The sequence below is a fragment of the Lepidochelys kempii genome, chromosome 4, assembly GCF_965140265.1.
Source record: "Lepidochelys kempii isolate rLepKem1 chromosome 4, rLepKem1.hap2, whole genome shotgun sequence".
NCBI classification, from domain to species: Eukaryota; Metazoa; Chordata; order Testudines; family Cheloniidae; genus Lepidochelys; species Lepidochelys kempii.
In genome coordinates this window covers 86,741,614-86,768,943 of record NC_133259.1, presented here as the reverse complement: position 1 = coordinate 86,768,943, position 27,330 = coordinate 86,741,614, and the positions used below count along the sequence as shown (strand labels likewise).

The following is a 27,330-nucleotide window of genomic DNA, read 5'->3' as shown; positions in this document are numbered from 1 at the left end:
TGGGGTCAATGGCTGGTCCGGAGAATCAGGAAGTTGGAATCAACTACCTCACATCCACTGTCCTGTACTGAGAAGAGCTTAGGCACATGAGAGAATCAAGCCACATATATTCATGTAACTAAGGATTCATAGTCATGCATACACAAAAAGAGTGCAACTGTAACATTAGCATTTCCCAACTTTTGGGTGCTTAACTGTGCATATTTATCATTCTCTTAATGTAGATGTTTTGTACTGAGGTCACGGTTATGGAGCCAGCTTTCCCACTTTCTGAGGTCTCTGAATGCATCCCCTCAGGTGTTTAAGCCTCATGCCCTTACCCGTCTTGCAGTAAAATTTTGCAAGTCTCCCACTCTCAGCCCAGGATCAGGGTACAATATTTCATCTGTGCCAACTTATTACCATGCAGATCTGACTGGTACTTTCCTTGGGAATCTGTGAGCATTGATATAGTGACCAATAGCCTTCTTTAAACAAGTATGTTTATTAGCAAACAGAACAAAGCATTGGAGAAAATGGTTTCAAAATAAACAGCCCATATCCATATTTAGTCTCATCTAATCTCATGCTTCACTGCATGCTGAGTTAGATAGTGTCATGGTTATAGGACTAACAGCACCTTTGTCCCTTTTCTGGTCTCTCTGAGGGCATATGACTTCAGGTGTAAAGTCTTGTGCCTTTACCTGACTGGGGCAGAATTGCACAACTCTCCCAGTCCTAGAGCAGGTACTGAGGTACAGAACCCTGTGTATCTACTGTTCTCACACAGTAGGTCTGAATGAGTTTGGACAATTGCAGTTCCTCCCTCTGGGAGTGTCTGTTCTTAGGTATGCAGTGATCAGAAAGTCTCCTTAACACAAAAATATTGCTTATTTTGCAGTAGGAACAAAGCATCAGAGGAAAAAAGATATTTAAAACTACAGTGTACATGCATAACTGTTGTACCTAAGGTTTCTTCTAATGGTAACCTAAGGAAGGCCTAACTTCTTCAGATACCCCAGTGGGTGTCTGTGACAAGTCTGGTTCCCCACGAACAACTGCCACCCATCTTTTGAGAAAGAGCCCCTTTTAAACCATCCTCTAGTTCCCTAAACAAGTCCTGTAGACTCAGCAGGAGATCAAGACACAGCCCTAAAGCCACTGATTCTGGCATGGTCCATTAACTCCTCAAGCATTTGCTATGGGGTGGCTCATTTTGAGCCATTCTTTTCCTTCCTACCTGTTTTTTCAAACTCTTGCTTAGTTAAATCATTGTAGTCATACAGAAAACCCATGGTAACCACACCAACACACAATATTAATACATTATTATGAATCTGTCACAGATGGGCTTTCCCCTTGTGTTACAAGATAACCACCAAACCAGCTTACATTCTTTTTGGAAGCAAAGGGAATCTCTTGGGATCCAGTCTCATTCCACTTTGTTTTCCAGAGAATATACCCCCATGTCTGTTCCTCCCTCTCCTTTCAGAACATTCCAAATTATCAAAGATCTGTCCTCCATGTGTGCTCCTGACTCCAGTTACCACACTGCTCAATGGGTTTATTGCAGGATGAGAAGTCTTCCGTTAGCCTCAGACTGGTTCTTCCTAGGTTATATCTATACTATGGACCTGACAACGGCACAGCTATACCACTACAGCTGTGCCACTGTAAGGTTTCCCATGTAGCTGCTCTTTGCCAGCAGGAGAGAGCTCTCCTGCCGGCATAATTAAACCAATCCAATGAGCCTATCCTGCTGACATAGCGCTGTCCATACTAGCTCTTTTGTCGGTGAAACTTATGTCTGTCAAGGGTGTGTTTTTTCAAACCCCTGACTGACAAAACTTTTATCGACAAAAGAGCTAGTGTAGACAAAGCCCTAGTCAGCCATCCACCTGAGAGAATGCCCCCGTGATGGTCGCTCTGTTTGGCAGCTAGATTCATTCAAGTCTAATGGCTTTCAATCACAGGCCCAGTTATTGTGGGAAGGGGCTGAAGCTGTCTGCTCCCCCTGACATTCCAAAACACCATCTCAGATATTCTATACATAAAAACACAATTTTGGGGTATAGATCAATATTATGTACCAAACATCGCCATATTTTGTCATAACTGAACTTTTGCTTTTTTGCTATGGATAGAGAGCTGGGTTCAACATGAGCCCACTAATTTGGCATGTGTACTTAACTTTTGCTCAGTCTCTATTTGGAATTTTTATTTTTTTTACAACCACATCAAACATATCAATTTTGCCAGTGCCACCTATGACTTAGCTGAGTAAGCCGGGTGAATGTTATTAAGTGCTTCTCCTACTCTGCATCACTTCTCCCTCCAAAATTCATTCACCTTGAATGATGATCCTTCTACTGGGCTTGCTGAAAGAAAGGGTGACAGGTGTGCAGTTGAGCATGAGTCAACATACATTACATTTGTACATAGACCTGTCAAATGTCATGCATATGGCATTACACTCATGCATTTTCAAGGTTTGTCACACTTTCCTGCGTAACTAACATGTTAATAATAAAAATCCTAATTATTAAATGATTAACAATAAAGGGGAAAGAAAGGCATCTTTTCATTTTAGATTGGGATTTAGGGAAGGTGGAAGATAGGGAAAGGGCCCACACAATTAGACAGCCAGCATACCCACTGAGGTCAAGGATCTGGGTTCTGCAGTAGGACTGCAAAAGGCATGTAACAGTGATACAAAAGGATTTTGAGCAGCTCTATCTTGTTTGCAAGCGTAGCACTGGAAAACATTGCTCTGCCACCAGTAACTGAAAAGAGGGGAAAACTGAAATAAAATTAATTAAATTGGTCAGAAACGGGGTGGCAGCATTAGACCATAACATTAAGATACATAAGTTGGCAAAATAAGTATTTATTAAAGAAATAAGGTAATTGTTTATCGTTTAGAATTTTGATAACTAAGTGTGCACAGAATGTTGGCACACAGCCAAGGACAGTGACTTGGCAGTTCCGAGCAGTTCAGCCTATGACTAAGACATTGGTCAGTAGGGTGTGGACTCAGATCAGGTAAAGGTCACTCCAAAGCTGCAGGGAGGGATCATACAGGCATGCTCAGTCCAAAACTAGGTGAGGGTCACTATATCATAATAGTAACATCCCATAATACTTAAAACTTGTTGGGTAACAGCTCTGATTGACAGCAAGATTTAGCAGTTGTCATTGAGCTATAAGTATGAACCAATCATAGAAGGTCTAAAGGTGATTGGAAGATAGGTATGCTTAAGATAGATGAAAAATAAGCCAATCAGAACAAGCCAAAAACAGTGTATAAGGTAGAGAGCAGGCAGGCAAAAGTCAGGTTAGGAGCAGGAGAAGATCAGAGAAACCTACAAGAGCAAAGATCAGCAAGGAAGAAGACCTGAAGAAAGAAGCAACTGCAGGGTTACAGCAGCTGCAGCAGGGGGCTGCTGGCACAGAGCAGAAAAGGATCCCGAGACAAAAAAGAAGGATCCTTAAGACAGAGGGAAAGAATGCCAGGGAGAGTAAGGATATCAGTCATAGTATAGAATAGAAATAGGGTTAATAAATGTGTATGCTTGGGATAATAAAGATGTGTGTTTGTGTTATGAATGTTACCTTGTTCTATATGCATAAAGTTTAGTTTATTAAGATTGCTGTCTGTGTCCTACATATGACTGATCACCATGTGCGGAACATAGTCACTTAAGCCATTCCATCTGTATGACATTATGGTCTTGGGTAGTTTAACTTATATACCTGTGCTTAGGGATTTATGTTTATATTTTAATTATAATTAAACCTAAATCTAAATTAACGTTTAGATTAATTGTGTTAGGAAAGGCTGGTTACACTAAATAAAGAAAATATGTTGTTTTGGAAAAGTACTGCGTGGGTGTCAATCCTTTGAGTGGAGGGCTGTATCTGTTTCCTCCCAGGGGTGAACAGATCTAGTCTGTTTGGGGGAGTTTCCGGAAGGGCATAGGGAGATCCTTGGTAAACACTGTCAATTCTACTAGGACAGGCCCCTTCCTTTCACCTTGCAGGAACAGATTGATAGGTCAACTTCTTGAGAACCTGGATGTATGCAATAGGAGGGCTGCCCTGGGACCCCCGAACAACAGGGTTCATGGAGTTAACTGGGAGCTCTACTGCTCAGCCCCACTTCCCAGCCCCTTGGCAATAGCCACACTCTCCTCCTTCCTCTGAAGCCTCCCTGGGATGGGTTAAGGCTGGCAACAGGAGACCTGGGGCTAGGAAAGACAGTAGTCCCCCACAAAGGTTCGATGTTCTGTTACACAGTGTAGATTTATACATTTTGTTTATCCATCAACTCCCTAGAGAAAATTCTCTGAAGTAACTTCCCTGTCTAGCTGATGTTCTACAATTTAAAACAAAAAAGGGAAGGATGTGAAGTTTTAAATTTGTCACAAGAATGCAAAGCTTTCAGAATGTGCACAGTCTTTGTCTCCCGTTGTGTGATAAAGTAGGAAAGAACAAACACAATTTAAAGACAAGCAGAAAATGGTGGTGGAATGAGAGAGAAATAGAAGTTCTATAAATTATATCAGCAAACTCTATATCATCAAGATTTTTAAATTAAGCTTTGGCACCTCTGCAATGTGGGTGTGAATTATTTTCATTATTTAGTGAGGTTCTCATAAGGTAAAGTGTCAATGGCTATGGTGACTCCATTATTTTTAGTGGCAAAATAACAAGAACTCCTATGCTCACCTTTTAATATAATATTTATAAAATTTCAAGGTTAGCTATGAAGCTCCTTAATGGGGAAATCCATAACTAATTTTTTTCTGGAAACAAAAATACAGCTTCTGCCTCCAGGTTTTGCTAGTCCTGGAAGAATGTATATTCATTTTCTCAATGGCTTGTTTCACCAGTGTGCTGGTGCCACACTTTTCTTGCACAAAATAAGATTCCTTGCATTCTAGATAGACAAATAAAAGTGTCACAAGCCTTGTAGCTTTTACCTGATGCTTAATATTTCCAGGTCTCTAAAGACAGAAATTTGTCATATCATTTTATGTTAGGTTGCATTGTAAGCTGTGTTGCACCAATGTTTCCTGGATATCCAAAGGGAGAACAACCAACAGAGTCTGGCTGTGTGGCTTTCTGCAACTCATCAGAGGTGTAGCCCTAAGAAGAATCTTGACAAAAGTTGCTAACTATGTAGTGGGTTCATTCATAAAGTGGTGATTCCTGAGAGAGACCTCTAGGCCACAGTTAAGTGGGAAAACAAAATCTGGTTTACACTGTAATATCAATCCTGAATTACTGTAATTTGAAAACTTCTGATTTTCCATGCAGAAATATGGTTCTGTTTCTGTTTGTTTATTCCTTCTTTTCAAAGTCCTGCTTTCCCCTCCTCTTCTTCTTTACATACCACCCCAAGGTACTGTGGTTATGAAAGTGTCAGCTTGAGAAAAATACTCTTTTTTTCTTTCCAATTTCCATCTGATGATTGGCACTGTGACCCCTTGACAGGTTTAATCAGTTATATCATGTCATAGAGAGTAATGTAAATTGACTGATGCAACCCACAGAGACTCATCACTTCACCGGGTTTTTCTGAAAAAATTAAAAGTAGTACACAATCATTGGTCGGAACTCAAAGACCTGTGCTATGAAGAAATGTTTATGTTTTTTCCCAGGCTGGGTATTTTACCATCTTTTGGAAAGATTTTAGTACTTTCCATGAGTCTACATGTAAACTCGTACAGTTGTTACAAAGTATTTAGTTCATCTCCAATTGACATGCCTGGATAGCTTGGCTCAATAGTCTCAGTTTTGGTCTGCAGTCAGTAATGAAGCTCATCCGACTTGCTACAGCTTTGATGTTTGGCTGCAGTGTAGTGCATGCTCCGTTTTCTTTTCAGGGAATCTAGAAGTTTGGAAATCAAGGATTTTTGTGTAACCCACTTAGAGAAGGTAATTAAATTGACATTTTAAAATTCCAATATAGAGGATACTTTTGTGTTATTATAAGCTGATTAAAGAGTTAACATAAAAGGGACCGCAGAGTTTTTACAGAAAAAGGTTTTGGATTCTAGCCAATGTTTCATCCTAGTTACATTATAGGCCCCTAAATTCCTGGGCCATTAACATCAGTTTAATGAGGCTAGTCAGGAAGTAACTGTAAAAGAGTGATCTTAAGAACATAAGAATAGCCATACTGGGTCAGACTAATGGTCCATCTAGCCAAGTATCCGGCCTCCTGACAGTGGTTGGTGCCAGATGCTTCACTGGGAATGAACAGAACAGGGCAATTATTGAATGATCCATCCCCTGTCATTCAGTCCCAGCCAGCTCCTTACGGTCAGAGGCTTAGGGACACCCACAGAATGGGGTTGCATCTCTGACCATCTTGGCTAATGTCCATTGATGGACCTATCACCCATGAACTTACCTCATTCTTTTTGAATCGCAGTTGTACTTTTGGCCTTCATAACATCCCCTGGCAGTGAGTTCCATAGGTTGACTGAATTGTGTGAAGAAGTAATTCCTTTGGTTTGTTTTAAACATGCTGATCATCATCATCATCATCAGGTGACCCCTAGTTCTTGTGTTATATGAAGGGATAAAACTTCCCTATTCACTTTCTGCACACCATTCATGATTTGATATCCCCCTTTAGCCATCTATTTCTTAATTTAACAATCCCAGTCATTTTAGTCTCACCTCATATGTTAGCTGCTCCATACCCCTAATCATTTTTGTTGCCCTTTTCTGTATCTTTTCCAATTCTAATATACCTGTTTTGAGATGGGGAGACCAGAACTGCAGCCAGTATTCAAGCTGTGGGTATATCATGGATTTGTATAATGGCATTATTATATTTTCTATCTTATTATGTATCCCTTTCCTAATGATACATAACATCTGGTTACCTATTTTGACTACTGTTGCACATGGAATGGATGTTTTCAGAGAAACCATCCACGAAGACTCCAAGATGTCTTTCTTGAATGGTAACAAGCTAATTTAGGCCTCATCATTTTTATATTATCTATCTGTCTAGGCTTCATTTAATCTTAGGATAATCTGCACTTAGGACGGAAGAACCCAATGCACAGCTACAGACTAGGGACCGAATGGCTAGGCAGCAGTTCTGTGGAAAAGGACCTAGGGGTGACAGTGGACGAGAAGCTGGATATGAGTCAGCAGTGTGCCCTTGTTGCCAAGAAGGCCAATGGCATTTTGGGATGTTTAAGTAGGGGCATAGCGAGCAGATCGAGGGACGTGATCGTTCCCCTCTATTTGACATTGGTGAGGCCTCATCTGGAGTACTGTGTCCAGTTTTGGGCCCCACACTTCAAGAAGGATGTGGATAAATTGGAGAGAGTCCAGCGAAGGGCAACAAAAATGATTAGGGGACTGGAACACATGAGTTATGAGGAGAGGCTGAGGGAGCTGGGATTGTTTAGCCTGCAGAAGAGAAGAATGAGGGGGGATTTGATAGCTGCTTTCAACTACCTGAAAGGGGGTTCCAAAGAGGATGGCTCTAGACTGTTCTCAATGGTAGCAGATGACAGAACGAGGAGTAATGGTCTCAAGTTGCAGTGGGGGAGGTTTAGATTGGATATTAGGAAAAACTTTTTCACTAAGAGGGTGGTGAAACACTGGAATGCGTTACCTAGGGAGGTGGTAGAATCTCCTTCCTTAGAGGTTTTTAAGGTCAGGCTTGACAAAGCCCTGGCTGGGATGATTTAACTGGGAATTGGTCCTGCTTTGAGCAGGGGGTTGGACTAGATGACCTTCTGGGGTCCCTTCCAACCCTGATATTCTATGATTCTATGATCTGTTAAAGAAATCTGTTAAATGTTATTTGTGGAAGTTTTTGCAAAGAAATTGCTTCTTTTTATCTGATTTCTATGCACACATTTTGCTTTTTGTGAAATGTTTACAAAATGTTTTTTTTTAAACTAAAAAAAGTGAAAATAGAAACTGCTGCATGTTCTGTTGCAAAGTATTTTTTAAATTGAAAATGGGCCCACTTTCTCTTAGAAACTCATGCATTAACACCTAAAAATGGGAAGGTTTTGTGTACAGTGTAGTACCCTTAATGATTTTTTTCTAACAGGAATAGGTCAGTTTTTAAGTTTGCAAATAAATGCAAACACTTATCTATACATACACATTTTTAATCAGTTTTACACTTCAATGTATATTTTGAACAGCTCTGTCCTTATATTGAGAAAGGTAGGGCCCAGGAGGCAAAGGGAACCAGAGATAGTATATTTAATAAATAGCAGCACTTTAAGGTCTGGAGTTTGGTGCTATACCCAGCCAAGATATACCAGCCAAAGTAAGCAAACCTAAGCCCAAGAATACTTATCTTTAAGGAAAAAAAAACATAAGCAGAAATTCTTGGTCATCAGTAAATAACTTGGATGCTAAGAGACACCATAGCAACAGCAAGTACTCTCCTTCATTAAAAAATGCCCTACCAACACTTTCCATCAATGACTAGTACTCTACAATTACCATTCATCTCTACAGCTTGGAGAATAATTGATTTTTCATTTCACTGACAGCTCTGAAAAAAAAATCAGTTCAGATCAAACCAAATCCAAAAATTCACTGAATCAAAAAACATTTGTTTTGGGCCAAACAAAACGTGTCGTTCAACCTGAACTGTTTTTTTTCCAAGCATTTTTAAAGGGCTAGGATCACAACATGGTGGTACTAGCAGGTAGAATCATAGAATATCAGGGTTGGAAGGGACCTTAGGAGGACTTCTAGTCCAACCCCCTGCTCAAAGCAGGACCAATCCCCAATTAAATCATCCCAGCCACGGCTTTATCAAGCCTGACCTTAAAAACTTCTAAGGAAGGAGATTCCACCAACTCCCTAGGTAACGCAATCCAGTGTTTCACCACCCTCCTAGTGAAAAAGTTTTTCCTGATAACCAACCTAAATCTCCCCCACTGCAACTTGAGACCATTACTCCTTGTCCTGTCATCCGCTACCACTGAGAATAGTCTAGATCCATCCCCTTTGGAACCACCTTTCAGGTAGTTGAAAGCAGCTATCAAAACCCCCCTCATTCTTCTCTTCCGTAGACTAAACAATCCTAGTTCCCTCAGCCTCGCCTCATAAATCATGTGTTCCAATCCCCTAATAATTTTTGTTGCCCTCCGCTGGACTCTCTCCAGTTTTTCCACATCCTTCTTGTAGTGTGAGGCCCACAGTACTCCAGATGAGGCCTATGTATATTGTGATTATATTTTTTACTCCAGTGGTTAGGGCACTCTCCTCAGAGTAGACAGACTTGGATTCAAATCGCTGCTCCAAAGGGGGAGGGTAGGCCTCCCTCTTTCCAGGTGAATGCCCTAACTAGCAGGCTATACATTATTCTTTGGTTGAGCTCTCTCAAGTTCTGCTGTTGAAGTTCTTCCACTTTATATAAAACAGCTGAACCCGGGGAGGGGGAGGGGGAGGGGAGGAGTAAGAGGGAGGGAGAGAGAGCAAAAAAAGAGAAAGAATGACTCCATAGTATGGTGGCTAGGGCACTCACCTGAGAGGTGAGAAGTCCAGGTTCAAGTCCCTGCTCCAAATAACATGTAATCATTTATATAAAGCTGAGTTGCTTTTGCTCTCTTCTGTTGAAGGTACCCAGCCCAGAATAGCCTATAGTCTGCTGTTTAGGACACAAACCTGGATGTAGGGAGACGTTGGTTCAAATCCCTGGGTTTCCCACATCCTGAGTGAATGCTCTAACATAGTTACAAGGTGGACACCTCCTCTCCAGCCATTTTGTGAATCTAGCCCTATTTTTTCTCCAAAATATTCAGTAAATTTGTGTCAAAATCACAAATAGTTTCAGGTTGACTAAATTGCATTTATTCAGCAAATAAACTATGCTTCCGAAAAATGTCACCCTGCTCTAGCAATCTCTAATATATCCAAATGCCCACAAACAGGCCAAATTTACCCAGGTTGTCCCCAGCATTTGCATGCACCTATATTGCTTTAATAAATTCATTCTAAGTAACAAGACATCACTATGATCATTTAGTGAATCTGCATCTGTGTTCCAGAGAAGATCTATCTGCATACTTGGGACAGCTTTTCAAATGTACTTAGCTCTCAGCAGCTCCAACTGAAACAATCAGAGCTGATGAGTATGTTCATCAATCTGGCCCGTAGTTCATAAAGTGGTGAAACTTGAGAACTTTTCTATTGCTTCAGTAACAGTAGATAGCATTACCAAAGTGTACACAGTATTCTCTTGGGCCCTCACCCTGCAGACACTTACAAGCATGCTCAACTTTACTCATCTGAGCAGTTCCCATTAAACTCAGTGGGACTGTTCACATGAGTAAAGCTTAGCCTGTGCATAAGTGACTCCAGGATCAGGGCTTAGTTTGCACTTAGCAGCCACTATATATACAAACAAATGTTAGGCCATAGCTATTTCAATTCACTAATATCATGAGATCCTATAGTAGAGGACCATATATAGACAGTAATCCCTGAAACTCAGCTAACAGTGTCAAAGCAGCATTAACTCAAATTTTCCTGGCCTTTGTAGGTAAGGTAAAATCTTAGGTATTTTTTAAAAAAACCTATAGTTATGTTTCATTTAATATTAGATATATACACTTTGGTTTCTTTCAGGAATTAAGAGAAAAATCCTTTTCTTTGTCACAAGGAACAATTTTATTGGCCTGATTTTCCCTACTGGTCCTATTGAAGTCAATGGGAACTGCTTAGACTCAGCCACTTTGAAAATATAGCCATATAACCTGAAGTTAAGGTTCACTTATACAATACATTGCTTTTCAAAGTCTTTAAAAAGATATATCACATCTACAGCACACAATTAGTTTCCCTAATGGTGACAACTCTAGCACTTCTCTGTCCTTTGTCAGACGTGTTTTCTTTTGTACACTTTTAATAGCTGCTTTGAAAGCTCGTGTCAACTGTGTAAGATTGAATGTCTGAATATTTAACAATCTGACTGGGAGTTTGGATCCCAGTGCGGCTCCAGGATGATTCTGCCTTTTTCTTCTAATATTCTTCCGATGTCTCCTCTATCATGATAAAAGTCTCCTAAAACTTCTGTCTGTGAAGAGCTCCTCTGAAGCAATGAAAAACTCTCCACCCCATTCTTGTAAACAGATGGAACTAATGCTATTTCACAGGATGGCATTTCTAAATTGTCTACTGTGAAAAGCCTTTGAGTATGAAGTACCAGCATGAGAAGAGAAGTGTGAAAAATAAGTAGAGATCAGGTAGGAATGGAAGAATAGGAGTGAATAAAAAAACATTCTTTATCTATTAATCAATATTATTGTAATCCGATATCTTTTCTGATGCTTAAAAAGAAAGTTTGGTTAACTTTTTCCCCCCACAGGCTGTGCCTCTGGATTTCCTGGGTCCAGTCTGGACTGGAAGTGGTAGTAGTAGAATATTATGAGAAAACCATTTTGATATATCTGGCCTGACTGTAAAGAAGTAGTTTCTAAAATCTCACAAAAAGCCTATTGTTGCAAAGGATTTACAGCTTAACTTTACAGACAAAATAGCTCCACTTAAATATGGGCTCAAAACAGAACCATCCCACCTGAATTTTAGAGAAGTGGAATAATAATCTGAATTTTGTAATTCAAGCCTCTCTTAAATGTGGACTGACCTGGTACTCCAAGTCCAAACATACTTGAATTGTGGGGAAATTCAGATTTGTATCTCACTCTGGATTAGAACTTCATAATTCAGACCCACCTCTAGTTCAGATAAGGCTTTTTAAGTATTGAATGTTTAGATGCTTATCTAAACTAAACCTAGTTTATCTGAGCCTTTTAAGGTTCACCCTGCACTACAATCAAGTATATAATAATGCATTGATACACCTTCTAGGTACTAATGTTCAGGAAATGCATAAAGATGTTTTAGTGGTCATCTGTTTTACACTGATAGTATATAAATCTTACAGACTTGCCCAAAACTGAGTAATTTGCCTCCTAAGTGAGAGTACTTTCTAATTCTTCTATTAAGCAGACTAAGGTTAAACTCAGAAATAGACTTCCCCTTCTCAAATTCAAGGTGAGCCTGCTTCAGTTGAGCACTACTTGGCCATACAGAAATTAGATTTGACATTTTCAGTACAGAAGAAATGCAAAACATACTACGTAATGGCAGCTCTTACACAATTAGGAGGTGGCATTATGTAAGTAAAACCTTTCAAAATGGCACATGTACCATAAGTCAATGCTTTATTAATGATGGCATATAAAATTATCCCTGTTAAAAATGAAACATATACAGTTTGTGGTCATATAAACTTCATTCTAAGTTCAACTCTAGTCACAAAGAAATTTATTCTGAGCCAGGGTGACCAGGTGTCCCGATTTTATAGGGACAGTCCCAATATTCAGGGCTTTTTCTTATATAGGGGCCTATTACCCTTCACCTCCTGTCCCAATTTTTCACACTTTCTATCCAGTCACCCTATTCTGAGCATTAGAAAATGTCTTTCATACTTGACATTATGCAGCACCTGTTGGTTGCTCATCCTAGATTATTCTGAACAGCTCAAGCACTCACTGCTAGTGCTAAGAATTTGTCCCCATATACCCATACATTGCTACGGGAAAAGAGTTTATGAAAGTCTGAGAGATACAAGTTCACTAAGTAAAATTATCACCAGGGAATACAAACAAATATTGTTTAGAGACCTGTTTGTTACTCTACCTGTTACTTTCAGTCTGTCAGCTCCAATGATGATCTCATCTTCATCTGCAGAAAACAGCACCTTTTCACCTTCACTTGCCCTCACTTCAAATCTCTTACACTGGGCCTCCACAGCATCAGCTCCTGGAATTGAGAAATAAGACACTTAATCTAAGAAAATTGAAATGAAAGATAAATAATCAGTACTTCATTTTGAATCCCAGAAGCACATACAGTACCTCAAGTTTTGAAAAATATTTTGGTTTCAATATTTTTGTCAGTTGTAGAACACTTTGTATTATAAAATCTTTCAACAGTTTCATAATATAAATGATTATCCCAGTATTGTCTATTAGGATAGGATTTTAAAATAACAAAAATAAATAGTGTATATATAATTTATTTAATTTACATTAGTGGAAAGAGAAGCCAGAATTAAGAATTAACTCAAATTCTGAGATCTTGAAATGTCAGTTCAGAAAGGTTTCTTAGATTTATCTGTATAAATTTTCAGTTGTGTGCCTGTAAGAACAAAAGATAAGCACTGGCATATTCTGCCAACACAAACAATCAAACAAATTCACTTTGTGGAAAATGTACTCTTTCCAGGTTGATTTTCTAGTCCTGTCACATACTTTTATAATTTGATAACTTAAAAAAGCAAACGCACACACATAATTGTGTCTCATCACTTGTTTGACACTTGATGTTATGGAAGAAAAATTCCTAAATATCTTAAGGCACCTAGTGCCTTACAGTTAAAAGGCATCAAAGTCCCAAGAGAATGTCCCAGCTACAGTGTGGTGAACAGGGTTTAGACAAATAGCAGATTTCAATGCCCTATCTACTATATTTAGAATGCAATCCCTTTTTCTTCTCATACTTCAGTATATATTTCCCTTATTTTTTAAAAAAATTGTATCCTCTTTTATTTCACTCATCCAGCAATGAAACAGAGCTTTAGTTCTCAAAAATGAGGGTGATAAATGACAAATTATGTTCCATTGACCAATAGTAAAAAATCCTTCAGCCTTCTTGTGCAATGTTATTTCTATGACACTCCTAGGTTTTCTCATTGATCCTCACCAATTTAGTTACATTTATAAATTTAGATTACTAATTTAGGCCTAGATTATCCCCTCGAGATATGCATGCAAGGGATTATGGGGGTGGTATTCTAAACTCTATCTTGCAGTTGTCATCTGAGTTCACTTACAAGCCTCCTAGCTCTGTTGAAGCTAGTAGATATTGAACAGCGAGGAATGCACCTGCTTACATAATGCTGCATACATAATCAGTTCAACACATAAATGGCCATCATCAAAAACCGGAATCCAATCAGAGATATAAAAGCCCTACCAGCCAATTTTGAATTAGGATTTTCTGATGAGGTTCTTAATATTCAGGGCCAAGATAAAAAAAATAATAATAAATTAAGCTCTTGGAAGGGTGATTATACCACTAGAGTGATATATTTACACTATATAGAAGTTAGAATTATATTTAGAATATCAATACAGAAGGTTTATAGTAATATAGGTGCAGCTCTCTTCCTTTGAAATTAGTGCAATATTTGTCCTGTTGTGAAAGTGCCTCTTTTGCAGAATGTATCAGATTCCACACCCATGTCATGTTTTTGCTTTCTTTTTAACATTTTGACTGTGATCATCAGGTTTTGCTACAATTTTTATTTACTCTGTGTAATGAAAGAAGTGAACAGGTTTTTGAAGTGCTCTTTACAACCACGTAATAATGACCAGATCCCGAGAGTCTCTCAGAACCCTCATATCCCATTAACAGAGGCTTAATCCTGCAAAGGGCAGAGTGCTTCCAGAGAGGCATTCACTCCCAGTGGCTTGACAAACACCTGCTAACTATAACAGATATGAACCCCCTAAGAACTGAATCTGCTGGTTTATAATCCCTAAACACTATAAAACCAAGATGGCAAGGTTCAACAGCTCTAAAGTGGCTTTGTTTTGGTTTTTTTTACTGCATTGAGGATCGTGTGTGTGTGTGTGTGTGTGTGAGTGTGAGTGAGAGAGAGAGAGCCCACTTACTTCTCATGCAGCTTCTGAACTGTGAGGTGCACATGTCCCTCAAATCCCATTTAAGGGCCTCATCCAACATGGTGCTGAGGTTCCTCTACTCCCACTTCATTTTTTAAGGCAGGGTGTCTGGTACAAAAAAAAGGTTAAATAGCCCACTATTGCCCTCATTTCTGAAGTCTTCACAGGGCAAATGACTGGCTCACCTGTACATCAGGTCTTCTTTGTGGAGATTAGTTAGTTGGGCTACTACCTCCTTCTCCCACAAACTACTAGAAATTTGAGAGTGGACAGTTTATTTCTCCACCATCCTGGATAGTGGGACTGCAAAAAAGCTGTTTACTCTGCTTAAATTAATTTACGCCTAAAACACCCAAGATTCCTCTATACTAAATGAGATAGTCCCCAGATTTAATCTCACAGAGACAGGAGTGAGAATAGTATTGATTCTGCAGGGTGGTCACACTCTACACCCCCAAAGATTATGGACTTACTGAATGAGTACCATATAAAATGAGACTATAAACAACTATGAATACTCTTATCTGTGATCAGTCCCTCAGTCTTGCTTCCACTAGGGAAATCAAAATGGGATACCAAAAATTAGACATATTTAGGCATGAAGTTCAACATGTGTAAAACAGAAAGAGTATAAACTATGGCAAGTGAAGTAAAAATGTAAGAAGGCAAACCAAGAAAGCATTTGATGAGCAACTAGCTAAATATCACAAAAACTAACAAAAATATTGAAGTATGTCAGAAGAAGGAAGCCTGCCAAACAGTCAATGGGGTCACTGACTGACTGATGTGCTAAAGGAGCACCCAAAGAAGATAAAGCCATTGAAGAGAAGCTAAATGAATTATCTGCATCAGTTTTCACTGGAGAGTATGTTGGGGAGCTACTCACTTTAGAGCTATTCTTTGTACAGAACAAATCTGAGGAACTATCCCAGGCTGAAGTGTCAATAGAGGGGGTTTTGGAACAAATTGATACATTAAACAGTAAAAAGTCACCAGGAATAGAAGGTATTCACTCCAGAGTTCTAAAGAAATTCACATATGAAATGGTAAAACTAGTAACTGTGGTATATAACATATTATTTAAATCAGCCTCTGTACCAGAGGGTAGTTCATGTAACACTGTTTTTTAAAAAAAAGGTTCCAGAAGCAAATTGGTTGAAACAACAGTACAGAATAGAATTATCAGACACATAGATAAACATGGTATTTTGAGGAAGAGTCGACACAGCTTTTGTAAAGGGAAGTCATGCCTCACCAATCTATTAGAATTCTTTGGATGTGGACAAGGGTGATCTAGCAAATACAGTATACTTGGACTTTCAGAAAGCCTTGGACACTGTTCCTCAGTAAAGGCTATTAAGCAAAGGAAGCAGCCATGGGATAAAAGGGAAGTTCCTTTCATAGATCAGTAGCTTGTTAAAAGATAGGAAACAAAGGGTTGGAATATATGGTTATTTTTCACAATGGAGAGAGATAAATAATGGGGTCCCCCAAGGATCTGTACTGGGACCTGTGCTGTCCAACATATTCATAAATGGTCTGGAAAGGTGGTGACAGTGAGGTGACAAAATCTGCAGAAGATACTACATTACTAAGATAGTTAAGTCCAAAGCAATCTGTGATGAGTTACAAAGCAATCTCACTAAACTGGTGTCTGGGCAAAAAAAACAATAGATGAAATATAATGTTGATAAGTGCAAAGTAATACACATTAGAAAAAAATAATCCCAACTATTCCTTCAAAATGATGGGGTCTAAATTAGCTGTTACCACTCAAGAAAGATCTTGGAGTAATTGTGGGTAGGTCTCTGAAAACATCTGCTCAATGTGCAGGGATTTTTTTTAAAAAAAGCTAACAATGTTTGAAACCCTTAGGAAACAGATGGATAGATAAATCAGAAAATATAATGTCACTATACAAATCCCTGGTACACCCACGCCTTAAATACTGTGTGCAGTTCTGGTTGCCCCATCTGAAAAAGATATATATTAAAATTGTAAAAGATACAGAGAAGGGCAACAAAACTGATTAGGGGTATGGAACAGCTTCCATAGGAGGAAAGATTAAAAAGACTGGAACTGTTCAACTTAAAACAAGAGTTGAGTAAAAGGAATATGACAGAGGTCTATAAAATGATGATGAATGATGCGGAGAAAATGAATAAAGTGTTATTTATCCCTTCACATAACATAAGAACCAGAGGTCACCAGAAGAAATTAAGAGGTGCCAGATTTAAAACAAACATAAGGAAGTACTTCTTCACACAACACACAGTCAACCTGCAGAACTCATTGCCAGGGGATGTTGTAAAGGCCAAAAGTGTAATTGGGTTCAAAAATGAATTAGATAAGTTCATGGGCGATAGGTCCATCAATGGGTATTAGCCAAAATGGTTAGGGATGCAACCCTATGCTCGAGGTGTCCCTAAACCTCCAACTTTCAGAAGTTGGGGCTGAATTACAAGGGACGGATCACTCAATATTGCCCTGCTCTGTTCATTCCCTCAAGCATCCGTCACTGGCCACTGTCAGAAGACAGGATAGGCTAGATGGACATGAGTCAACTTATGCAGGAACCATACATAATGATACATACATTTTGCATTTAAAATGGTGGACCCCAAAGATATTTAAACTTAATTCAAAAAGTTCTCCCAAGGACATGCAGGAAATTGCCATATCTATACCAAGTCAGACCCTATATTTACTTTCCTGGGCCCCACTACACAGGCAGAGGGCATTATTGTTACTACCAGGAAACTTGAGATATTTTAAACCATTGACATTTGTGGCTCTTTACTTTCACACTGTATGAAAATACTCCTAGATATCTGTTACTCCACAAATGTCATTATAAAAGTGAATTCCACTTTTTGAACAATAAAAGAAACGTGCTTTGAGTATATGCTACCATTGGGTTCCATAGTGTGCTTTACTGAGTAGTACTCAATTATTATTGCTGAAACAGTAGTTGGTATATTCAAGTCATTTGTGGAATTATCCAGAGATAAGATTAAAACCATTTCTGATGTGCAACAATTTAGGTTGTTTTTTTTTGAGAATTTAAGTTACTGACAAAGTCATAAATGCTAGGACAACAGAAATGCTGGACTGTTTTGTTACATTTCAGCCATGCAGAAGGAAAATAAGTGTATATAGTTGCATGTATGACAAATTTGTGTTGCATCCTTTCGGTTACAATGCACACAGTTGTCTCTCAAAAGCAGTCAGAAAATACATGATTTGTGAATCCGTGACAGTATGCTAAAATAACAGAAAGAAGCAAAGTAGGACAGAACTGTCTCTCAAGACATCATGTATAAGCAATGGACATCTGTGAAGTTGTTAGATCAAACATGTAGAACAATCACATCCTCCAGTATACTCATTTGCAATGGACACAGAATAGCATCTCTCGCTGAATTATAGATTCCACAGTTTGTGGAAACATGTGTCTGTCTCTTCCAAATTTTACTGCATTGAGAATGTCATTTCTGTGAATTCCTCCAGTTAGTGAGCCATCTGAGAAACTCTTTAGCTCTGTTGAGCACATACATGCATATTACTGGAGCAGTCTACTTCCCAAGGGTCAGAGTCTTGTCCCACCAATGTGAGTGGCCAAACTCTGTCTTCAGTGTGCTGAGGATTTGGGACTAAGAACCCAGAGAAGTTTAAACGCATTTTCAATTTATAAACTACTGACTCATTTGAAGCAAAGTTTATATTTCAAAAGCCTAAATATTATTTCAGTATCTTCCTTAAGTACTTTTTAAATAATCCCTGGGAAATGTAGCTATGATTTCAAAGCAAATTAATAGCGAATAATATTCTCTGTGAACCTGTATTAAATCAGAGTATTTGCTGAAAATGTGAAGAATGATTTTTAGGACTGTTTGCATGAAAGGGGATTTCACAGTAAGAATAGTAACATACTGTACTTTATTTTGCAGATTATCAAGATGAATATTGAGGTAAATTACAAGTACAATAATACAGGAAAATTTTGGCTCTTTCTTTAACATGAACTTTCCATACAGAAATTTATCAAAATAAATGTAGGTATTAAAACACTAGAATGAAAGGTGTACAGGAAGCCATCTTTACTAGGCAATCTCCAACTGAAAGAGACTCACTCATAATGACAGATTCTGAAACTGGGTATTCTCAAGCCATTATGCAAAGGGCCACAATCCTGCTAAAAGTACCTGGTAAAAAAATTCCATTGCTAGAGGGGAAATCCTTTGTGGTGTATTTACACTGTAGCCAGTCCCCTTGTCCTGCCTTGGGGGAATGTCAGTGGAACGTTATGTTTTGGAGGCAGAAGGTGGGCACAGTGGAGCACCAACTCCACCAAGGAAATAGCCATTAAGAACCCTGTGTCAGTGCTTGGAAGCAGCTCTAAATGGCACCAGTGGTGGGAAAGGCACTGAGAAACCAGTAGTCATCATAACTGCCTCCCTGATGCCTGTTCCCACTTTCTTAACCCTACCCTTATGTTGAGCAAAGCTCGGGCACAGAAGAGAATCAGACTCAAAATATTAATAATGCCTACCCCTTACATAGTGCTTTTCATCAGTGTGTCGAAAATCACTTAATAAAGATCAGTGTCACTATCCCCATTTTGCAGATGGGAAAACTGAGGCACAGAGTGGTGAAGTGACTTACCCAAGGTCACCCAGCAGGCTAGTAGCAGAGCTAGGAATAGAACCCATGTCTCCTGAATCCCAATCTAGTGCTCTTTCCAGTAGGCGACACTGCAACCAAACATATTGTGCACAATTCTGAAGTATATCTTTGTTAAGCAACCAATTCCTGTCATTCGTTTGCATGACAGCTTAAGGCAGTTGTCACTGTACTTGCATCCATTTTAAAATTATTTATGAACGTACCTTTATAACTTATGCTTACTGCACAACATCTGTATGACCAAAGTTAGCATCACACCTACTGTGTTGTGTATTTGCTCATCATTAGCAAAGCACCTTTAGATAATTCAGAGTACAAATGATGAAGTATAAAATTATTAATTCTATCTTATTTGGAATTGTGACACATTTATATATAACAAACAGCTGGTCTGAATATGCTATAAATTTATACTGGAGTATGGCATTATTACTTCAGTTATAAGTTCTTTAGGACAGGGACTGGCACTTTGTCATATGTTTATAGCATAATGAGGCCTTGGGTAATTTGCAGCATACAAATAATATGTAATAATAAATAACTGTTTTATAGCTTTGCTAAAATAAGATAGCAATTTGCACAATTTTCATTGGTTACTCAACAAACAAATGATAACCATTATTTGGAATTATGGTACATATTAACAAATTCTCACCCCTATCTTGTCCCTAAGATTTAGGCATCACAAAAGTGATTGTCCATGTTCCCATGACTGGCATGCTCTTGAGTTAAGAAAAAAAAATGCTTTGGAGGCACTTCGGCATGTTATGCAACCCAATGATCAGTGAAGATTTTATTTCCTATTCTGTACCCAATCCATGGAAGACATGGGTCTATTCTAGCTCTCAGCTAGAAAACTTAGCTGAAACTGTAACAACTTCTGCTTTTAGCTCTAGCTGTCCCTAGTTTATTCCTTGGTATCAGCCAAGATGGTAACCATCAGAAATGGATTAGATAAAGTGGAATTTACTGGAAATATGCATGGAAATCTCCCAAATTTGGATAAGTGATATACTACCCTACCAAGTACAGAGCTATATTTTTACATTACACAAAGTTGGTAAAGGAACTGCAAACAGTGGCTGTGGGAAGGTAAAGCTCATACTTGCATGCATAATAGATGTGCTCTCCTGAAAAACGAATGTAATTTAGTATAGAGATGCCTTTTTCCTTGGCATTCCCAGGAAGCTTTTTTGCTGCAGAATGTACACTCTGCAGAAGCCTTACCATCAGACATCTCTCTGTTGGTATAGCTCATCACAGATTCTTAGATGCTCTGGATTGTTAGATGCTCTCTTGTCTCATGCCAGCCTTGACACAATTATCTGCAGGCTACACCTCTTCATGACAGGCTTTTGTGACTATGCATGTGGTGCATCATGACACACTGAGTCATGTGTCAGATTGTGATGAATGATAGTCACTTTTGAGACCCTAGTTACTGCATAATGTTTTCACAGATTTCACTCTCTTCCATGTTTTTCTGTACAAAAGGGATCGTAATAGGGATAATGATACTTACCATGTTTGTGAAGCTCTGAGGTCTACAGATGAAAAGTACTAAATAAGTGCTAAGTATTTTTTTTTATTATGTGGACCAGAATGATAGACAAAACTCTGAATTCCTGTAGTTTTAGGTTTCAGTAAGAAACTTTGCATCGTGTGGTTTTCTTTTGTATTTAGTGTTGCAGTTGTTTATTATTCACATAGCACAGAAACGTGCATGGAACTTTAAAGATCTGTCGTTCTCCAAGGAACTGACACTGTGCATTATTCTTTCTGTCTTGCCTGTAAAAACCATCCTCTCCCACTGCTATCAGCAACTATAAAAGTAATACAAAGCTGTGCAAGAGAATAAAGCTAGCACTTTCATTGCTGTACTTTCTGCTCTGCTTCCGGGCACCTACAGTACATTTTTAATCCATCCTCAAAGCACCAGTGCATGAACTGAAACTGAGGTGCCTGAAAAGCATCAATAATACAAAGCATCAGCGTGCTCACTGCAATGGCTCCTTTAAATTGCAATATATCCATTCTATACCTGATTCACAGAAGCCATTGTTTTATCTTTCCTGCTTGGTTCCTTTAATAACTCCTTTCGATCTAACTCCATAGCTAGTAACCCCTCATCAACAAACAGAGAGAGGCATGCATCATATTCATAAAAAGTAATACAGATATCTTCCAGTTCATCACAAAGGCCCACAGTTCAAAGTGAATTATTGAGAGCTCATGATCTCTGTGTATGCAAAATGTAATGAAATTCACACTTAATTTACAGTGTTTTGTTTCTTCAATAAAAACAGGCTGTTTAAATATTTATTAAATACAGGATATTTCTTGATAAAGAAAGATTTGAAAATGTGTGGATGCTTTTGAGACTAAGAGGATAAAAGAGATAAAGCATTTTTAATAAAGAGTCAACCCCCCACAGGATTTAAACTCAATATTTTTGAAATATAAAGGCAGATAAAGTATGTGCTAAACTACAGAGATTTTGTTCAATATTCAGAGGAACTTCAAGTATTATATTATTTCAGGCACTAGAGGGCTCCCATATTTTTCAATGAATGCAAAGGCAATAAAGCAGTCATTCTCAAAATGTTGCACTAGTGACCCCTTTCACATAGCAAGTACTGGAGTGTGATTCCCTCCCCCTTATAAATTAAAAACACTTTTTAATATATTTAATACCACTATACGTGCTAGAGGCAAAGTAGGGTTTGGGGTGGAAGCTGACAGCTCACCTTGCAACCCGCTGAGGGGTCCCAACCCCCAGTTTCAGAACCCCTGCAATAAAGCAAATGAAGAATTCATACTAATTCCATACCCCTTATATTCAATTTAAAATAATGTGTTCCCTAATTCACATGAAGATGCCAACACATTCAGATTTCCATGAAAACAAGTGTTTTGGGTGTTATATTAATTATAATTATATTATATTATATTAAACAGATGATTAAAGCAAATTTTTCCTATATTTTACATATGAACTGCCCCATGAAGAGGTTCTCTTAAATTAAGTTTATACGTTACATTTAAGTGACTAGGTCTGTTAGTTTGTTTGTTTTTTTAAAGCACATATAACGTGACACAATTTTCTGTATCTGGTTTTGTTAAGGCCTACAATTTTTCCTCTCAAATCGTCTTGCACAGCTAGCTACAGAAGCACGTTTCTATTTTGTTTTTGAGTCAATACGGTATTGTTATTCTCAATTGCATACATCCAATTAACTTTGAAGTTTCGAGTGAGGTGTTATGGAGGTAACATAAAAGCAAGGCTCAACTACAATAGCTTGTACCAGATGCACATCAGGATTATTAATCCCGAGGATGATGATCAGGGATCTACCATCAGTAGGTGCAACATAGTTAGAAAATACAGAGAATGCATATATGCAGAATTCCCTGACCTTTTCCATAGAAGCCCTCTATGAATCCAAGTTCTCTCTCCATCTGCTGAGGGAGCTGGAATTCCTGCATGGCTCCAACAGGTGGCTCTGGGGGATGATGGGAATTGGGTGGAGAAATGGACTGGGCTCTCAAATTTTTAGGGGGAGGGTGTGTATGAGGAAATCTTGGGGGACCAGAAAAATGCCTGAACCACTCCCGTTTATTGTTAAAAGTAACCAAGCCAGCAGGTCATAAGTGGGCCTATGCAGCTGCCTTAGCTTGACTGAGTCAGGAGGGGTGGGGGGTTGAGCAACCACAAAAAGGGCAGCTTGACCCAGCATCCTTCCTGATGAGATCTCTGTTGAAATTGCTGAGGTATGTGTTTCAATAAAACTGGAACCTTATCTATATGTGCCCTCAGGGATGTGTCTGTCAGGGCCTCAAGGCATGCAAACTCTGAGAAAAACCCATATCTGACTAATTGATAATTAGAGGAAAATCTCTTTGAAATTACTTGCTTAATAAGTTTTCTTTGAGTGACATCTTATTGTAATACTAACGAATAAATAAGGGAAGAAAGTTTGGGGTAGTTGTACTCTTCAGGGACTCTCCTTCTGGACACATCTTGTGGTCCCCATTGGAAGACTGCCACTGTACCATTCGAGAGCCACACACAACTTCGGTAATTAATGAGGGTCGGGGGTGTTTTCCTAATCAGTTGCAGATGTGTGTAAGTGCTTGAGACTAAGTAAAGTATAGCTTTAAGTGAAAGCATTCTTGTGTTGTCCTGTTTGTGCCATCTATCAGTCGGACGGCTGTGCCTCCATTGATTTATTTCCTGACACCACCTTGCACAGAGAAAAGTTACGAAGAGCTTTGGTCTGAAGGAACCATGGGTAACAGGGTGAAGGTATAAGTCACAAGAGAACTTCTCACTTGTATTGGGGTGAGAATCTTTGGATTGATGGGTCCTAACTTGTAGACAGCTGACAGTTCTGCTACCTGGCTGATAGCTCTGCTTTGGAGTTGTCAAAGGGGAGATCACATTTTGGGGTAGTGGGCGTTTAAGGCTTCCCTGACTTAATGGCTGCTGTCTCTGCTCAGCTTGAAGGAGAGGTAATACACATATTCAGTTTTTCCAGACATTATTCTCTAGTGCCCAACTGCAATCTACACTAAATAATAAAAGGGTGTAAATATGTTATTTACATAGTGATTAATCATTTGTATGTTATATAGAAATTGTCTATACTAATGATATAGTATAGTCTCATCATATGGTGGTAATAACATTCCACTAGTATCTCTGAAGAATATTAAGAAGTCAGACATTTCTGAATCAGCAGATCCTGATAACTTGCATCCAAGAGTTTTAAAAGATCTAGCTGAGGTGCTCACTGGATTGTTAATGCCAGTTTTCAACAAGTCTTGGAACACCAGAAAAGTCCTAAAAGTCTGTAACAAAGCTAAAGTTGTGCCCATTTTTAAAAAAAGGGTAAATGGGATGACCCGGGTAATTATAGGCTTGTCAGCCTAGAGCAAGATAATGAGCAGCTGATAAGGACTTAATAAATAAAGTATTAACGGAGAGTAATGTAATTAATGCAAATCAACATGGGTTTATGGAAAACAGATCCTGTGAAATTAACTTGATATCTTTCTTGGATGAGGTTACAAGTTCGGTTGATAAAGGAAATAAGTGTTGACAAAATATACTTAGACTTCTGTAAGGCACTTGACTTGGTACCACACAACATTTTGATTAAAAATAGAATATAAAATTTCCCAGCACACATTTATAGTGATACGCTAAATAGATTGAGCTCTTTGAGTCTGACAAAGAGATGGCTAAAGGGTGACTTTATTATAGTATATAAGCATCTACACTGGCAAATATCTAATAATGGGCTTCTCAATCTAGCAGAGAAAGGTAAAACATGATTCAATGGCTCTAAGTCAAAGATAGATAAATTTAGAGTGGAAATAAGGTGTACATTTTTGACAGTGAGAGTAATTAACCATTGGAACAGTTTACCAAGAGTTGTGATGAATTCTCCATCACTGACAAAGTTTAAATCAAGATTGGATATTTTTCTAAAAGATCTGCTCTAGGAATTATTTTGGGGAAGTTCTATTGCTTGTGTTATTACACAGGGGGTCAGATTAAATGATCACAGTGCTCCCATCTGGCCTTGGAATCTATGAATTTGGAGTTTGCCTGGGACTGGTAAGTATCCGAGTCTGTGTTTGTTTGCTTGCTGAGGAAGTATCCGAGCGTGTGTTTGCTGGGGGGGCAGTGTGAGAGCCTGAGTGAGTGTCTGATTGGCTGCTAGCCTGCAGGGGGCGGGCAGTAGGGTGTCTGTTTGTTTGCGACAGGGAAGCCTGGCTGTTTAAAAATAGCCAGAGCTTCGCGAACCAGCTGAGCGGCGGAGAACCAGCTGAGCAGCGGGGACAGCAGAGCAGCACACAGCAGGAGTTTGCCTGGGAGTTCGCCTGGAGGGAGCCCAGTGAGGCTTACGTCTTGCAAACTGTTCTGAGGAAGCTCATAGTAGGAAGGTGATATGGAAGGGGGGGGTTCAGCTGTTGTGACCTGCACTGGATGTGCCATGTTTGTCTTTCTTCCACAGGACAGAAGCGACTTTGTCTGTACAAAGTGCAAGCTGGTCTCCATATTGGAAGAGAAGATTGAAGGTCTGGAGCAACAGATAGCAACCCTGCGTTGCATACGGGAAACTGAGGATTTCCTGAACGAAACTCAGGATAGGCTTCTAGGGGCACAAAGCTCTACAGATATAGAGCAGGTTGCACAGAGGAGCCAAGAGACCAGTGAAGAAGCTTGGCAACATGTGACCTCCAGAAGAGGTAAGCGGAATGTCCGGGTTCCAGTAACACAGACACAGGTAACTAACCGCTTTCATGTTCTCTCCACAGGTATCGTTGCGGAGAGTGGACCAGATGATATGTCTGGGGCGAGAAAGCAGAAGGAGGCTCCGCTGGTTGGAAGGCATGAGATGCGCTGTCCTGAGGTTGGGGGTTCCACGACCACCACCCCCAAGAGGAGAAGGCGGGTGGTGGTGGTCGGGGACTCTCTCCTCCGGGGGACTGAGTCATCTATCTGCCGCCCTGACCGGGAAAACCGAGAAGTCTGCTGCTTGCCAGGGGCTAAGATTCGTGATGTGACGGAGAGACTGCCGAGACTCATCAAGCCCTCGGATCGCTACCCCTTCCTGCTTCTCCACGTGGGCACCAATGATACTGCCAAGAATGACCTTGAGCGGATCACTGCGGACTATGTGGCTCTAGGAAGAAGAATAAAGGAGTTGGAGGCGCAAGTGGTGTTCTCGTCCATCCTCCCCGTGGAAGGAAAAGGCCTAGGTAGGGAGCGTCGAATCGTGGAAGTCAACGAATGGCTACGCAGATGGTGTCGGAGAGAAGGCTTTGGTTTCTTTGACCATGGGATGGTGTTCCATGAAGGAGGAGTGCTGGGTAGAGACGGGCTCCATCTTACGAAGAGAGGGAAGAGCATCTTTGCCAGCAGGCTGGCTAACCTAGTGAGGAGGGCTTTAAACTAGGTTCACCGGGGGAAGGAGACCAAAGCCCTGAGGTAAGTGGGAAAGCGGGATACCGGGAGGAAGCACAGGCAGGAATGTCTGTGAGGGGAGGGCTCCTGCCTCATACTGGCAATGAGGGGCGATCAACAGGTTATCTCAAGTGCTTATATACAAATGCACAAAGCCTTGGAAACAAGCAGGGAGAACTGGAGGTCCTGGTGATGTCAAGGAACTATGACGTGATCGGAATAACAGAGACTTGGTGGGATAACTCATATGACTGGAGTACTGTCATGGATGGTTATAAACTGTTCAGGAAGGACAGGCAGGGCAGAAAAGGTGGGGGAGTAGCACTGTATGTAAGGGAGCAGTATGACTGCTCAGAGCTCCGGTACGAAACTGCAGAAAAACCTGAGTGTCTCTGGATTAAGTTTAGAAGTGTGTGCAACAAGAGTGATGTAGTGGTGGGAGTCTGCTATAGACCACCGGACCAGGGGGATGAGGTGGATGAGGCTTTCTTCCGGCAGCTCACGGAAGCTACTAGATCGCATGCCCTGATTCTCATGGGTGACTTTAATTTTCCTGATATCTGCTGGGAGAGCAATACAGCGGTGCATAGACAATCCAGGAAGTTTTTGGAAAGTGTAGGGGACAATTTCCTGGTGCAAGTGCTAGAGGAGCCAACTAGGGGGGGTGCTTTTCTTGACCTGCTGCTCACAAACCGGGTAGAATTAGTGGGGGAAGCAAAAGTGGATGGGAATCTGGGAGGCAGTGACCATGAGTTGGTTGAGTTCAGGATCCTGACGCAGGGAACAAAGGTAAGCAGCAGGATACGGACCCTGGACTTCAGGAAAGCAGACTTCGACTCCCTCAGGGAACGGATGGCCAGGATCCCCTGGGGGACTAACTTGAAGGGGAAAGGAGTCCAGGAGAGCTGGCTGTATTTCAAGGAATCCCTGTTG

The 27,330-nt window shown here is 39.8% G+C and overlaps 1 protein-coding gene across 6 annotated transcripts in view; it reads right to left on the bottom strand.

Moving 5' to 3' along the window:
- Positions 1-27,330, bottom strand: part of SGCZ (sarcoglycan zeta) — an 838,252-nt gene that overhangs the window by 72,939 nt on the left and 737,983 nt on the right. For all 6 annotated transcript variants that reach the window (XR_012158659.1, XM_073341950.1, XM_073341949.1 and 3 more), the window contains one exon: positions 12,688-12,810. Coding sequence is in view for 5 of the 6 variants with exons in the window: in XM_073341950.1 (XP_073198051.1) it covers positions 12,688-12,810 (123 nt within the window). In the remaining variant the exon portion in view is untranslated. The remainder of the gene's footprint in view (positions 1-12,687; positions 12,811-27,330) is intronic.